Source organism: Pongo pygmaeus, chromosome 15, assembly GCF_028885625.2.
Source record: "Pongo pygmaeus isolate AG05252 chromosome 15, NHGRI_mPonPyg2-v2.0_pri, whole genome shotgun sequence".
Taxonomy (NCBI): Eukaryota; Metazoa; Chordata; class Mammalia; order Primates; family Hominidae; genus Pongo; species Pongo pygmaeus.
In genome coordinates, this window is record NC_072388.2 from 20,031,865 (window position 1) to 20,049,387 (window position 17,523).

The 17,523-nt window shown below is 37.8% G+C and overlaps 1 gene segment (V, D, J or C); it reads left to right on the forward strand.

Moving 5' to 3' along the window:
* The first annotated feature begins 757 nt into the window (after positions 1–757).
* Positions 758–1,314, forward strand: LOC129013227 (T cell receptor alpha variable 9-2-like). The segment is given in 2 exon segments: positions 758–839; positions 980–1,314. Coding segments are annotated over 2 exon segments (381 nt in total).
* Positions 1,315–17,523: the final 16,209 nt, after the last annotated feature.

The following is a 17,523-nucleotide window of genomic DNA, read 5'->3' on the forward strand; positions in this document are numbered from 1 at the left end:
GGAAAGTTCTAACTCATGCTTCAGTCTGTTGATGCAAATCTACATGTGGATTCCCTGCATCATCAGAGGAAATTATTTGATTAAACTTTGGCAATAAAATGTTGGCATATGACCACAGTAGAAAGCGTCCTTGAGGCCAGATCTCCATGAGTATAAGGTTAACACTTGTTGCCTGACTGTCATAAGAAAGCAACTTGTCTTGGAGTCATTGAAATTGTGAGGGAATAAGCTATTAATCTGAAGTCATATCTTATCAGTAAATGTCAGTCACTGCTCTACATGTTAGGATACAGTGCTGAAAAACATAGACTCAGTAACAGCAAGACTTCTTAACACTCCCTCTGATTTCAACTCAAAACCCTTGTCTGACATCCCATTGAGTTATACCACTGGCCTGCAATGGATACGTGAAAATATTGGCCTGTATTAAAATATCCAAGAAAATGGAAATCTCACCTACAGAAATACGCTAGGTTGCTCTGCTAAAGATCTTTTGTGTCAGGTAGTGTCCAAAGAACAAAATTGACAAAATAGACCATAGAGATGACAACATCTGCCCTTCATATTTACAAGGACCGCCTGAGACTGGCATGGGCCTTATAAATGAGGTCAGGGTTCAGGACCTGTTTCTGACTTTTGGAAGGAGTCCAGGAAAACATTCATCCCAGTTCAGCCCCTGTCCACCAGAGGGAGTGGCTTCCTAACACAAACTCATCTCCTGCTATCACTGTAGGTTTCACTGTGATTTCTTCATGTTAAGGATCAAGACCATTATTTGGGTAACACACTAAAGATGAACTGTTCTCCAGGCTTAGTGTCTGTGATACTCTTACTGCTTGGTAAGTAAGATGCCTTTTAAAATTTGGACTCTGTCTTCTATCAAGCCAAAAAAATCTTTAACCACAATTCGACCTAAGAGCATTATGCTCAAGGCTAAACAGATCTCTCTGTCTCTCTCTCTCTCTTTTTTTTTTCCTAGGAAGAACCCATGGAGATTCAGTGACCCAGATGGAAGGGCCAGTGACTCTTTCAGAAGGGGCCTTCCTGACTATAAACTGCACATACACAGCCACAGGATACCCTTCCCTTTTCTGGTATGTCCAATATCCTGGAGAAGGTCTACAGCTCCTCCTGAAAGCCACGAAGGCTGATGACAAGGGAAGCAACAAAGGTTTTGAAGCCACATACCGTAAAGAAACCACTTCTTTCCACTTGGAGAAAGACTCAGTTCAAGAGTCAGACTCAGGGGTGTACTTCTGTGCTCTGAGTGACACAGTGACAGGGACTGCAGGGGGAGCTGAGCACAAACTCTGAGCAGCACGGGGGGCCCAGCTGCTGAGTGTCAGCCACTGTCATTCACTCTGGTTCCAGCACAGTCTGTAGTTGTTTGTGCCTCAGTTTCTCTGATTGATGCAGTAATCATACACATGGCCAGAGGAGAAAAACAAGAAATGAACATCCCCAAACCCAGCTCTTGGTTAGTGAAATTAAAAACAGACATTCACCCCAAGTAGTTCCTCATCCAGTGCCAAAGTAATTTCAAGGTTAAACAACAGAAACAATGAAGCTGTCTCTGTGATCATCCTTGCAGACAAAGTTCAACCCCCACCTCTTGTTCCAGGTCACTCTGGTAGATATTGGAGGTGGATGTGTTCTATTACATTTTTAAAGAGCCAAATGTGCCAGAGAAGGTGGCATCTCTATAATGTCTCCCTAACAGAGTACAGCAGGAGAGATGACAGGAGAGCTACAGCTCCTCAATTCAGTTCAAATGTCTATGCAGGATTCTTAATAGAGAAAGAAGGGAAGAGAAGAAAGGAGGAGGGACAGAATGTCACATGTAAAAAAATAATACAGAGAGGAAAGCAACAATTGTCAGAGAGAGGAAAGGTTTCTTTTTTGGTAAACCAGATGGTAGACAAAGGCTGATGTTCCAAAAAGAAAGGGAAGGATCAAAATGATTATTGAAGAAATGACTCATTTGTAAATCATAAGTATTCCTTGCTTGTTACATTGATCAATTGGCTTTCTAACAACAAGTCCTTAAGTGAGTTAGTTTTGCAGTGCCAATGGAAGATTAAGCATACAGATTTATATTTGTATTCCTGTGAAATCCTATTAAAGACAGTAAAGAAATTGAAAAGGGCATAAAACCACAAAAAGAATAGAAAAGAAGGCGACAGCAGATGGTGATACCAATACAATTTTAGAAGGCAAGAGCGTATGGAGAAATGAAAACTTGCGTAGCAGACCAGATAAAGAAGAAACCTGGGCCTAGTGAAAGAAGACAACAAGGAACACCTAATGTGTGTTGAGCCTTTGTGGAAAGGTTTAGAAATCAGAAGTACCAATGACCTTTAAATAATTTGTGAAGATAATGCTTTGTGTGTGTGTTTCTACTTTGAGGGTATTTGAAAAGAGGGTATGAAAAGAGGAGGAGAAAGTGAGAAAATGTGTAATTAATAGACCACCCATGCTCTACACCACTGCCTGTATAACAAGCAATGATCACTTCCCAAACCCAGAAGAAAATTGGAATTTAATTTTTCATGAATTGAAGTGCAGAACATAATAACACAAGAAAGCAGAATAAAATTAAAATGTAAAAATATCATAGTCAATTATTTAATATAAGAAATATAAAATATTGTTTATGAAATATTCTTGTAGTAGTCTATGTGTTTCAACCCAATTGTCCTCTAGATAAGTTTCACTAATTTATACTATCAGTAGTGGTGATTTGGCAGAATACCTATTTTCCTTAAACCTTATGTAATACTAAACTTTTTGACATTGGCTTATCAGTTAGAATTTCTTTCATTTAAAGAATATTTCATTTATGAATGAGATGGAGCTTCATTTAATATAGTTAAAAGCTATTTACATTTTTTGATATGTTGCCGTTTATATATATGCCCCACCCCCCCCTTTTTTTTTTAACCATTTATTGTCTTTATTTTCCACATCTACCATTGTTCCAACTATGAGATATTGGCAAACCCTCACCCTTTGAAAAATTCTTTGTTTTTTAAGAGCATTTTAGTTTACAGCAAGATCGAGAGAAGGGTACAGAGATTTACCGCATACCCTCTATCCCTTCCCAGATATATATCCTCTCCCATTATCAACATCCACCACCAGAGTGGTACATTTGTTACAACTGATGCACTTGCATTGACATGTCACAGTCACTCAAAGTTCATAGTTTACATTAGGGTTCATGCTTAGTGTTGCATAATATATAGATATGGACAAATGTGTAATGCCATGCATCTATCACTGTAGTATCAGAGAGAGTATTTTCGCTGTCCTAAAAGTCCTTTGTGCTCTGGTATTCATTCATTTCCCAATATATCCCCTGGCTACCTCTGATCTTTTAGTGTTTCCATGATTTTGCCTTTTCCAGAATATCGTATACTTGGCATCATACAGTATGTAGACTTTTCACATTGACTTCTTTCACTTAGTAACATGGATTTAAGTTTTCTCTGTTTCTTTCATGCCTTGATAGCTCATTTTTTTTTAGTATTGAATAATATTCTATTTTCTGGATATATCATAGTTTATTTATCCACTCATCTTCTGAAGGGCATTTTGGTTGCTTTGAAATTTTGGCAATTATGAATAAAGCTGCCACAAATATCCCTTTGGAGGTTTTGGTGTAGACATGTGATTTCCACTACTTGGATAAATACCAGTGAGGAAAACTGCTGGATCATATGGAAAGAATTTTTTTTTTTTTTTAAAAAGCTGCCAAACTGTGCTCAAAGTGGCTGTACCATTTTGCATTCCCACCAACAATGAATGAGTGTTCTTTTTTGTTTACATCCTTGCTAGCATTTGGTGTTGTCAGAGGTCTGGATGTTGGCCATTCAAATAGGTGTATCATGGTATCTCATTGTTGTTTTAATTTTCATTTCCCTGATGCCATATGATATAGAACAACTTTTCATATGCTTATTTGTCATTTATATATTTTCTTTGCTGAAATATGTGTTAAAGTATTTTATCCATTTTTTATATATGTACATATTTATTTTTGTTTTTATTTGTTTTTTTTGTTTTTTTCTTTTTTTAAATTTATTATTACTATACTTTAGGTATATCTCCCAATGCTATCCCTCCCCCCTCTCCCCACCCATAACAGTCCCCAGAGTGTGATGTTCCCCTTCCTGTGTCCATGTGTTCTCATTGTTCAATTCCCACCTATGAGTGAGAATATGCGGTGTTTGGTTTTTTGTTCTTCCGATAGTTTACTGAGAATGATGATTTCCAATTTCAACCATGTCCCTACAAAGGACATGAACTCGTCATTTTTTATGGCTGCATAGTATTCCATGGTGTATATGTGCCACATTTTCTTAATCCAGTCTATCCTTGTTGGACATTTGGGATGGTTCCAAGTCTTTGCTGTTGTGAATAATGCCACAATAGACATATGTGTGCATGTGTCTTTATAGCAGCATGATTTACAGTCCTTTGGGTATACACCCAGTAATGGGATGGCTGGGTCAAATGGTATTTCTAGTTCTAGATCCCTGAAGAATCACCACACTGACTTCCACAATGGTTGAACCAGTTTACAGTCCCACCAATGGTGTAAAAGTGTTCCTATTTTTCCACATCCTCTCCAGCACCTGTTGTTTCCTGATTTTTTAATGATAGCCATTCTAACTGGTGTGAGATAGTATCTCATTGTGGTTTTGATTTGCATTTCTCTGATGGCCACCGATGGTGAGCATTTTTTCATGTGTTTTTTGGCTGCATAAATGTCTTCTTTTGAGAAGTGTCTGTTCATGTCCTTTGCCCACTTTTTGATGGGGTTGTTTGTTTTTTTCTTGTAAATTTGTTGGAGTTCATTGTAGATTCTGGATATTAGCCCTTTGTCAGATGAGTAGGTTGTGAAAATTTTCTCCCATTTTGTAGGTTGCCTGTTCACTCTGATGGTAGTTTCTTTTGCTGTGCAGAAGCTCTTGAGTTTAATTAGATCCCATTTGTCAATTTTGGCTTTTGTTGCCATTGCTTTTGGTGTTTTAGACATGAAGTCCTTGCCCATGCCTATGTCTCGAATGGTAATGCCTAGGTTTTCTTCTAGGGTTTTTATGGTTTTAGTTCTAACATGTAAGTCTTTAATCCATCTTGAATTGATTTTTGTATAGGGTGTAAGGAAGGGATCCAATTTCAGCTTTCTACATATGGCTAGCCAGTTTTCCCAGCACCATTTATTAAATAGGGAATCCTTTCCCCATTGTTTGTTTTTCTCAGGTTTGTCAAAGATCAGATAGTTGTAGATATGCAGCGTTATTTCTGAGGGCTCTGTTCTGTTCCATTGATCTATATCTCTGTTTTGGTACCAGTACCATGCTGTTTTGGTTACTGTAGCCTTGTAGTATAGTTTGAAGTCAGGTAGCGTGATGCCTCCAGCTTTGTTCTTTTGGCTTAGGATTGACTTGGTGATGTGGGCTCTTTTTTGGTTCCATATGAACTTTAAAGTAGTTATTTCCAATTCTGTGAAGAAAGTCATTGGTAGCTTGATGGGGATGGCATTGAATCTATAAATTACCTTGGGCAGTATGGCCATTTTGATGATATTGATTCTTCCTACTGATGAGCATGGAATGTTTTTCCATTTGTTTGTATCCTCTTTTATTTGATTGAGCAGTGGTTTGTAGTTCACCTTGAAGAGGTCCTTCACATCCCTTGTAAGTTGGATTCCTAGGTATTTTATTCTCTTTGAAGCAACTGTGAATGGGAGTTCACTCATGATTTGGCTCTCTGTTTGTGTGTTGTTGGTGTATAAGAATGCTTGTGATTTTTGTACATTGATTTTGTATCCTGAGACTTTGCTGAAGTTGCTTATCAGCTTAAGGAGATTTTGGGCTGAGACAATGGGGTTTTCTAGATATACAATCATGTTGTCTGCAAACAGGGACAATTTGACTTCCTCTTTTCCTAATTGAATACCCATTATTTCCTTCTCCTGCCTAATTGCCCTGGCCAGAACTTCCAACACCATGTTGAACAGGAGTGGTGAGAGAGGGCATCCCTGTCTTGTGCCAGTTTTCACAGGGAATGCTTCCAGTTTTTGCCCATTCAATATGATGTTGGCTGTGGGTTTGTCATAGATAGCTCTGATTATTTTGAGATACGTCCCATCAATACTTAATTTATTGAGAGTTTTTAGCATGAAGGGTTGTTGAATTTTGTCAAAGGCCTTTTCTGCATCTATTGAGATAATCATGTGGTTTTTGTCTTTGGTTCTGTTTATATGCTGGATTACATTTATTGATTTGTGTATACTGAACCAGCCTTGCATCCCAGGGATGAAGCCCACTTGATCATGGTGGATAAGCTTTTTGATGTGCTGCTGGATTTGGTTTGCCAGTATTTTATTGGGGACTTTTGCATCAATGTTCATCAAGGATATTGGTCTAAAATTCTCTTTTTTGGTTGTGTCTCTGCCCGGCTTTGGTATCAGGATGATGCTGGCCTCATAAAATGAGTTAGGGAGGATTCCCTCTTTTTCTATTGATTGGAATAGTTTCAGAAGGAATGGTACCAGTTCCTCCTTGTACCTCTGGTAGAATTCGGCTGTGAATCCATCTGGTCCTGGACTCTTTTTGGTTGGTAAGCTATTGATTATTGCCACAATTTCAGTTCCTGTTATTGGTCTATTCAAAGATTCAACTTCTTCCTGGTTGAGTCTTGGGAGAGTGTATGTGTTGAGGAATTTATCCATTTCTTCTAGATTTTCTAGTTTATTTGCATAGAGGTGTTTGTAGTATTCTCTGATAGTAGTTTGTATTTCTGTGGGATCGGTGGTGATATCCCCTTTATCATTTTTTATTGCATCTATTTGATTCTTCTCTGTTTTTTTCTTTATTAGTCTTGCTAGCGGTCTATCAATTTTGTTGATCCTTTCAAAAAACCAGCTCGTGGATTCATTAATGTTTTGAAGGGTTTTTTGTGTCTCTATTTCCTTGAGTTCTCCTCTGATTTTAGTTATTTCTTGCCTTCTGCTAGCTTTTGAATGTGTTTGCTCTTGCTTTTCTAGTTCTTTTAATTGTGATGTTAGGGTGTCAATTTTGGATCTTTCTTGCTTTCTCTTGTGGGCATTTAGTGCTATAAATTTCCCTCTACACACTGCTTTGAATGCATCCCAGAGATTCTGGTATGTTGTGTCTTTGTTCTCATTGGTTTCAAAGAACATCTTTATTTCTGCCTTCATTTTGTGATGTACCCAGGAGCAGGTTGTTCAGTTTCCATGTAGTTGAGTGGTTTTGAGTGAGATTCTTAATCCTGAGTTCTAGCTTGATTGCACTGTGATCTGAGAGATAGTTTGTTATAATTTCTGTTCTTTTACATTTGCTGAGGAGAGCTTTACTTCCAAGTATGTGGTCAATTTTGGAATAGGTGTGGTGTGGTGCTGAAAAAAATGTATATTCTGTTGATTTGGGGTGGAGAGTTCTGTAGATGTCTATTAGGTCCGCTTGGTGTAGAGCTGAGTTCAATTCCTGGGTGTCCTTGTTGACTTTCTGTCTCGTTGATCTGTCTAATATTGACAGTGGGGTGTTAAAGTCTCCCATTATTAATGTGTGGGAGTCTAAGTCTCTGTGTAGGTCACTCAGGACTTGCTTTATGAATCTGGGTGCTCCTGTATTGGGTGCATATATATTTAGGATAGTTAGCTCTTCTTGTTGAATTGATCTCTTTACCATTATGTAATGGCCTTCTTTGTCTCTTTTGATCTTTGTTGGTTTAAAGTCTGTTTTATCAGAGACTAGGATTGCAACCCCTGCCTTTTTTTGCTTTCCATTTGCTTGGTAGATCTTCCTCCATCCTTTTATTTTGAGCCTATGTGTGTCTCTGCATGTGAGATGGGTTTCCTGAATACAGCACACTGATGGGTCATGACTGTTTGTCCAGTTTGCCAGTCTGTGTCTTTTAATTGGAGCATTTAGTCCATTTACATTTAAAGTTAATATTGTTATGTGTGAATTTGATCCTGTCATTATGATGTTAGCTGGTTATTTTGCTCGTTAGTTGATGCAGTCTCTTCCTAGTCTCGATGGTCTTTACATTTTGGCATGATTTTGCAACGACTGGTACCGGTTGTGCCTTTCCATGTTTAGTGCTTCCTTCAGGAGCTCTTTTACGGCAGGCCTGCTGGTGACAAAATCTGTCAGCATTTGCTTGTCTGTAAAGGATTTTATTTCTCCTTCACTTATGAAGCTTAGTTTGGCTGGATATGAAATTCTGGGTAGAAAATTCTTTTCTTTAAGAATGTTGAATATTGGCCCCCTCTCTCTTCTGGCTTGTAGAGATTCTGCCGAGAGATCCGCTGTTAGTCTGATGGTCTTCCCTTTGAGAGTATAACCCAACCCTTTCTCTCTGGCTGCCCTTAACATTTTTTCCTTCATTTCAACTTTGGTGAATCTGACAATTATGTGTCTTGGAGTTGCTCTTCTCGAGGAGAATCTTTGTGGCGTTCTCTGTATTTCCTGAATCTGAATGTTAGCCTGCCTTGCTAGATTGGAGAAGTTCTCCTGGATAATATCCTGCAGAGTGTTTTCCAGCTTGGTTCCATTCACCCCATCACTTTCAGGTACACCAATCAGACGTAGATTTGGTCTTTTCACATAGTCCCATATTTCTTGGAGGCTTTGCTCATTTCTTTTTATTCTTTTTTCTCTAAACTGCCCTTCTCACTTCATTTCATTCATTTCATCTTCCATCACTGATACCCTTTCTTCCATTTGATTGTATCGGCTCCTGGGGCTTGTGCATTCTTCACGTAGTTCTCGAGCCTTGGTTTTCAGCTCCATCAGCTCCTTTAAGCACTTCTTTGTATTGGTTATTCTAGTTATACATTCGTCTAAATTTTTTTCAAACTTTTCAACTTCTTTGCCTTTGGTTTGAATATCCTCCCGTAGCTCAGAGTAATTTGATCGTCTGAAGCCTTCTTCTCTCAGCTCGTCAAAGTCATTCTCCGTCCAGCTTTGTTCCATTGCTGGTGAGGAAATGAGTTCCTTTGGAGGAGGAGAAATGCTCTGCTTTTTAGAGTTTCCAGTTTTTCTGCTCTGTTTTTTCCCCATCTTTGTGGTTTTATCTACTTTCGGTCTTTGATGATGGTGATGTACAGATGGGTTTTTGGTGTGGATGTCCTTTCGGTTTGTTAGTTTTCCTTCTAACAGATGGAACCCTCAGCTGCAGGTCTGTTGGAGTACCTGGCCATGTGAGGTGTCAGTCGGCCCCTGCTGGGGGGTGCCTCCCAGTTAGGCTGCTCGGGGGTCAGGGGTCAGGGACCCACTTGAGGAGGCAGTCTGCCCGTTCTCAGATCTCCAGCTGCATGCTGGGAGAACCACTGCTATCTTCAAAGCTGTCAGACAGGAACATTTAAGTCTGCAGAGGTTACTGCTGTCTTTTTGTTTGTCTGTGCCCTGCCCCCAGAGGTGGAGCCTACAAAGGCAGGCAGTCCTCCTTTAGCTGTGGTGGGCTCCATCCAGTTCAAGCTTCCTGCTGCTTTGTTTACCTAAGCAAGCCTGGGCAATGGCAGGCACCCCTCCCCCAGCCTCGCTGCCACCTTGCAGTTTGATCTCAGACTGCTGTGCTAGCAATCAGCGAGACTCTGTGGACATAGGACCCTCTGAGGCAGGTGTGGGATATAATCTCCTGGTGCGCCATTTTTTAAGTCCATCGGAAAAGCATAGTATTCGGGTGGGAGTGACCCAATTTTCCAGGTGCCATCTGTCACCCCTTTCTTTGACCAGGAAAGGGAACTCCCTGACCACTTGCACTTCCCGAGTGATGCAATGCCTCGCCCTTCTTTGGCTCGTGCATGGTGCACGCACCCACTGACCTGTGCCCACTGTCTGGCACTCCCTAGTGAGATGAACCTGGTGCCTCAGATGGAAATGCAGAAATTACCCGTCTTCTGCGTCGCTCATGCTGGGAGGTGTAGACCGGAGCAGCCATCTTGGCTCCTCCCCTATCCATTTTTTTTGGTCAGACAGTTTTCTTATTGTCGAATTTTAAGATGTTTTGCATAAGAGTTCTTGATCAGATATGCCTTTTGCAATTATTTTCTCCCATTTTGTCTCCCATTTTCTTGACATTGCATTTCATAAGAGCATGACTGTTAAATTTTAGTGAAGTGCAGCTTATCAATAATTTTTTTCCAGAGAACATACCTTTGTCTTTGTATAAGTCATTGCTAAACCCAAGGTCATCTAGATTTTTCTCCTACATTGCCTTCTGGAGTTTTGTTTTGCATTTTACATTTACATCTATGGTTGCTTTTTGAGTTAATTTTTGTGAATAGTATAAAGTCTGTGTCTAGAGTCTAGATTAATTTTCTTTTCTGTTTCTTTTTTTGCCTGTGAATGTCCAGTTGTTCCAGCACCATTTATTGACAAAACTCTCTTTCCTCCATTGTATTGCCTGTGCTCCTTTGTCAAAGATTAGTTAAGTACATTTATGTGGGTCTATTTCTGGGTTCTCTATTTTGTTCCACTGATCTATTTGTTTATTCTTTTGCCAGTGTCACCATGTCTTGATTATTGTAGCTTTACTGTAAGTCTTAAAACCAGGTATTGTCATTCATCTGACTTTATTCTCCTGTAAAACCTTTTTTTTTTTTTTATAATTCTGGGTCCTTTGCCCCTCCATATAAACTTTAGAATGAGTTTATCAATATTCACAAAAAATTACTGGGATTTTAATTGAGATTGCATTGAACCTACAGATTAAACTGTGAGGAATGAACATTTTGACAATATTGAGTCTTCCTACTCATGAACATGTCATCTGGGAACAAAGTTACACTTCTTTTTTTCCCAATCAGCATACTTTCTTTTTTTTTTACTTGTCTTGTTGCATTAGCTAGGACTTGCAATATGATGCTGAAAAGGAGTGGAGAGAGGCCCATCTTTGCCTTGTTCCTGATGTTAGTAGGAAAGTATCAGTTTCTCATCATTATGATGTTAGCTGTAGAGTTTTGAACATATTATTTATGAAGTTGAAGGAATTCCACTCTATTTCTAGTTCACCGAGAGTTTTTTTTATCATGAATGGGTGCTGAATTTTGTTAAATGCTTTTTCCGCATTTATTGATAAAATCATGTGATTTTTCTAGAGACTTGAAAAGTTGAGAAGTTTATAGCCCATAGACACAGGCTCATTAAAAGACTGAGAACAAATTTTGGGCCTATAGAACACTTCCTCTCCCTTCACACCTTACCACCATAGCACTAACAGTCTATTTATAGCAGTTCCTTTTACCAAGTATGTCATGTCTGGTTATCAAGTAAAAAAATTACAGGGCATATTAAAAGGGAAAATACAATTTAAAGAGACAGAAAAATCATCAGAAAAACACATCAGGGTTGTTGGAATTACCAGACCCAGGAATTTGAAACAAATATGCCAACAGCTCGAGTAATGAAGTAGAGAGCATGCCAGAACAGATGGGCAATGTAACAGAGAGACAGACCTTCTAAGAAAGAACCAAGAAAAAAAAAAGCTAGAGATCAAAATACTGCAACAGAAATGAAGAATGTCGTTGGCTGACTTATTAATAAACTGGACGTAGCTGAGAAAAGAATTTCTGAACTTAAGGATATATCAGTAGAAACATCCAAAACTGAAAAAGCAGAGAAAACAAAGACTAAAAAAACCCAGAAAACAATATCTAAAAATATTCAAAAACTGTGTAACAACTATAAAAGTGTACTATACATGTATTGGGAATGTCACAAGGAGAAGAAAGAGAGAAATTAACAGAAAAAATATTTAAAACAATGATGGAGAATTTCTCCCAAAATAATGCCAGATACCAAACCATAGATCTAAGAAGCTCAGAGAACACTTGGTAGCATAAATGCCAACCCCCCCGCAAACCCTAAGCATATCATTTTCAAACTAGAAAATCATAGATAAAGAAAATATCCTGAAAGAAGTTGGCAAGGGGTGAAGTGGGGGAAGTGCCTTACCTATACAGGAACAAACATAAGAATTACATCCAACTTCTCTTCAGAAATCAAGCAAGGAGGAGAGAGTATAGTGAAATATTTAAAGTGTTAACAGAAAAAAACCACCAACCTAGAATTGTGTAGCCAGAGAAATTATCCCTCAAAAGTGCGAGAGAAATAAAGACATTTTCAGACAAAAATTGGGGATAGTTGCCAAGTAGACCTGCCTTGCAAGAAATGTTAAAAGTTATTTAAAGATAAATTAAAAGTTCAGATTTCTTCTATGGCAGACATGTGTAAATATGAATACATTCAAAATATAAATGTATAAATAAAGATAAACCTGAAGTAAAAGTCTCAGTTCAACTATAGAAAAATAAGAAAGTGCTTTTATGAGATATTTAGCTAAAAGTGCAATTCCTGTTCATCTTTTGCACACTAGTGGAGACTGTTCCATAACCACAGAACCCACTTGCAAATTTGAAAACCTAATTAGCTTCCTTCTTAGAAACATTCTGCTTATTCTTACATTTATCAGCTTCTGAGAACATGACAGCAGGTGTAAGAAGCTTCTCCATCAGTAATCCAAACTTGGTGCCTGTCATTCTAAGGAATATGCAACTGATGCTGGAGACCAGGAATTTCATTCACGCTTTCGCAGGGAAGAAGTGAGCTTGTGTAGACCATTATGTCTCTCCTGCATCTACGACAAGAATTCTGCTACTGCTTGATGAAAAGGGGGTCACTGAGAACTCTGGATTTTTTTATGATTATTTGATTACAATGAGGGAGCAAGTAAAGGCTCTGAGAGCCTGATGGTTGCTCTCTCTGAACTCAGTAAAACATTGTAAAAATAGTACATGAAAATAAAATGATAACATTTTATTATTGTCTTGTAAGTGTGCAGAAAATGATAATCGGTCTTAGTTTTCCCTTAGTCATACCAAAGTCTTGAAAATTTAGCCTTTACCGAAGCGTTTCCTTTTCCATCTAGGCATAACACTTCTGCTCTAAACTCATATAAACTATTAGAACATTCCTCAATTACCACAAAAAATCCTTCAATTTCCTAGTAATTAGTCACAGAAGAAAGCTATTATGATAAAAACAGATGGTATTTGTTCTAGCATATAAGTGAATAATTTATGTTTCATAAGAGTAGAGGTCACAGCATCAAATGATCAAAGCTGAATAGAATTTTTAGCAGTAGGTTTTTCATAATCTCCCTTCCAAATTTCATCCTCTCCTTTCTTGAAGAGTTTAACAAAGACAAACTGTGGCCTGCCTGTGTTCTTTCTCAGCTCAGTCACTTCCATGTCTTTGAAACCAAATAATGCCATGGGGCTGAGTCCTTCTCAGCTGAATCCATGAAAAATAGTTCATCTTTTCACAAACTGGTAAACAAGTGAAGCATTTCAATTCACACATTGGGAATGCCACCATTTACCATGTGATTTGTTGATTAGGGAACAAAAAGGAGAGGTGGTGAAGTGAGCAGTTAAGAGTAAGAATTTAGGAGCCTGTTTGCCTGGGTTTGAATCTGATCTCGAATGCTTACAACTGTATAATCTTGGCTAAGTTGCTTAACTTTCTGACTGCCATTTGTTGTGGGGATTAAATGAATATATGTATTTGAAATTCTGGCCCATGATAAGTGCTCAGTAATTTAGCTGATTATAAAAGCTACTATAAAATCTTCTATAATATTGAGAAACTAAGAAGTCACTTGTGTTCAGGGAGAGAAAAATTACCATTTCGGCAGTTAATTATTTAGTAAATAAGCAAGAAAAGAAGAATACATGTTGACTTAAAATAATAATGAAGCCCTTGTATGTACAATGTGCTGTATCAGGACATTTGTCTACTGATAGCAGTATAAATTATTGCTTTTACTTGGAAAGAACTTATCAGAAAAAATTTATTCCATAAATTAAGTGAGGAACAAGATAAAATACATACAAACTTAACCAATAGTTAAAATTATAAGTATGTGGACAATTAATTTTTAAAGGTATTTTCAGGAGGAGATCACTGTGTTACAGAAAAGTCAAGGGGAGGCATCATGGGGAAATAGAAAATTTAATCAGGCCTTAAAGGACAGACACACATTAAATTTGTTCATTATACAATTATTTCTTAAATAGGCAACAGGTGTTTTTGTAGGTTTGATGAATAGAATAATAAACAAAATAGACAAATTCAGACACCAAAAGAGCTTCCCTCATGAGGCTTGAGTCTAGCTTTGTCTACAGTGTTCAACTTTCTCCTACAGAAATATCCTATGAAGTTTTTGTTCTAATATAGATATTGCTCTTGCTTACTATAACAATTGGGCAGTTTTATGTGATGATTAAAAGGTAAGGTTTTTTTTTTGTTTTGTTTTTGGAAACAGGTATCACTCTGTTGCCAAGGCTGGTCACAAACTCCTGGGCTGAAGCGATCCACCTGTCTCAGCCAAGTGAGTAGCTGGGACTATAGGCGCACACTACCACACTTGGTCAAGGTCTAAGTATTTAAGTGCTGTATCTGTCACTTACTAAATTATGTGGCCATGGACAAGTTACTTAATTTAGAGCACCTACACATCATCAATTTTAATAACATACAACTTACCACATGATTGTAAAGATTGAATTAAATTAAATGAATTTAATTTCATGATTGAATGTAGTCAAAAATAATTTTTCAGCTGATGATAGTTATTCTGGAATGTGGATGAAATGTGGATAAAACAGAACATAAGATAAAATAACTAAAACATTTAAGTATAGATTAAGGTTTAGCTTTCCACTCTCCTGCTATTGATTATGTTATTTCACTATGGTTAAGGCTGAGTCACCCTTTATTTCACATTGACCTTATTCCATCCAATTATTTGAATTGACTGTAATGGACTTCTTGTTTGGTTTCTTTAGTTCACAGGTTTTATGCACAGAATGAAACATTCTTGCCCCTGGTGTAACTTAATGTAAATTCTAAGATGAATTCACATGAGCCTTATGGAGCAGGTCTCAGATATAATACTATTACATTGAGCTACAGTGCCAATAATTAGATCCATATCTGGGGGCTCATTTAACAGGTTTCTGCATTGAAAGGAGAGAAAATAACCTTTCTAGGCTTTCCCTGAGGAGGAATGCTTTTTGGGTATTCAATTTATAACTTCTACATACATGGTAGATGCTCAGGAAGTATTATAGAAGAAAAAAAGGAAGGACAACAATCTAGCAGACAAACAAGTGTCACTCTCCAACAAGTCAGCACCTGGTCCTACCAAGGTCCTTTTCCATGTTACCTCTTCAGACATCAGGAGGAGCTGTGTGATCTGTGCATGGGGGAATGGATCTTGTTTCTAGTTGGCTGGGAGGACTCTCAGCTTCCTGTAATAACAGAACTATGAATATTCACTCAGAGAAACAAGCTATTGGCTTGGTAGTGTTTGAGGGCTCCCGACCCCAACCAGAGTCCGCAGTAAGTCTCATGGATACAGTGGAGAAGCCCTTGGGAGTTTCGTTCTTGATTTTCTCTTGGCAGCTGTGCTGCGAGTTTTGGGGCTCTGTAAATATCATTGAAAAGAGCAGTTTGTAGTATCTTCTTTAAAAGACTGCACTTGGACACAGGAAAGGAAGCATCACACACCGGGGCCTGTTGTGGGGTAGGGGGAGGGGGGAAGGATAGCATTAGGAGATATACCTAACGTAAATGACGAGTTAATGGGTGCAGCACACCAACATGGCACATGTATACATATGTAACAAACCTGCACGTTGTGCACATGTACCCTAGAACATAAAGTATAATAAAAATAAATAAATAAATAAATAAAATAAAATAAGTCTGGAAGTTATAGAAGGGTGGTTAGGGCCTCTGTGCTCACCTGTGGGGACTTGAAAAGAGAGTATATCTTCCAAAAGTAGTCAGCCATGAATGAATGTCCTCTGTCTGTGGCTCTCTGTTTAAACAGGGGTGAACAGCCTCCATGTTCTGGAGCAGAGTCCTTCATTCCTGAGTATCCAGGAGGGAATGCACACCATTCTTAATTGCACTTACGAGGAGAGAACATTCTCTAACTTCTACTGGTTCTGGCAGGGTCTGGAAAAGGACTTGTGTCTTTGACCTTAATTCAATCAAGCCAGATGGAGGAGGGAGACAAACATTTTAAAGAAGCGCTTGGAAAAGAGTTTTATAGTGTTTTGAATATGCTGGCTTCTCATCCTGGAGATTCAAGCACCTACTTCTGTGCTTTGCGGCCCCAACCACCTGCAGCCTGTACCACAACCTGCATCTGGGACCCTTGACATAGGCCTTGCCTTGCAGTGGGGAGTGAAGGTGTTGTCTTTATATGTAGAGGGAACTACTTTATAACCTCTGTCTCCAAACAGAAGTGAAGGATAATGCAGAATCTTTCTTATGTGATGAAGCCGAATTTATATTAAATTAAATTTCATTTTGTTATTATTGAAATTTCATTCTTCAGTGTAGATTGTGCTGTGCTGGTTCTGGGCCTGTTTGCCCACAGATCCCTTCCACTGCTCTGTACTTTACTCTAAAGGGGCAGACCACTGTGGCACAGGCTCTAAGGCCAAGAGGCAAGTTTTCTCCATGCTATACTCTCACCAACAGTATTTTACCCATTTGCTTGTAAATTCATGATGTTTCTTGTATATGTATCATCTATACTATTATTTACTTAATTTAATATTAAATTAACTTTTATGTTGAGTAGACTTCAAAACTATGTAAAATATTGTTCTTATTTTAATGGATACTATCAGTGAAACAATATTTTATATAAACTATACATGAGATGTGCAGGCTATGTTTGTTCCTGATACAAATTAAAATAACATTACATGTATAACAATTAAAAAGACCATCTGTGTACTGCCTAACATGACCTTCTGTGTTAACCACAGTTTAGAAAATACTGATTCAGCTCATGTTCCTCATTTAATAGATGAAAAAAGTAGAATCAACAGGGACAGCTTCACTTACTCAAAGTGTGAATTACAGCAAAATGGAAGTTAGGAGTGGAACACAGACATTCTGTCCCCTTGTCACTTGCTTTTTCCATGAAGGATATAAAGCAGGATTCAGTGTTTGAAAAAAGGAGTGGTATGTTGTAATTTTAAACTAAATTGTACTTTTATTACTTAATTATATGTTCATTGGAATAAATTAGGAGATATAAACACCCAGAAAACATAGAACACTCCTATAATTTCATAACCTAAAAATGATAGCGATTCACATGCAAAAAAATTTTTGGTGTACATATAAAGCTATATTTTTGTATAAATGTGGTTTATAATATATCAAGTATTTATTAGCACACTTTTCTTTCAACTTTATATTTAGGTATTTTCAACTCAGGAAGCATATATTGAGGAATAATTTTAAATTATTGCCTAGTTTCCATTATATAAATATGCTTTTTTAAAAACTCTTTTTTTGGTATTGTTTCTACTTATACAGTATTACAGACAATGTTTTTATTAACATCATTAAAGTTATAGCTTTAATGGAAGTGGAGTTCCTTGAATAAAGAAAAACA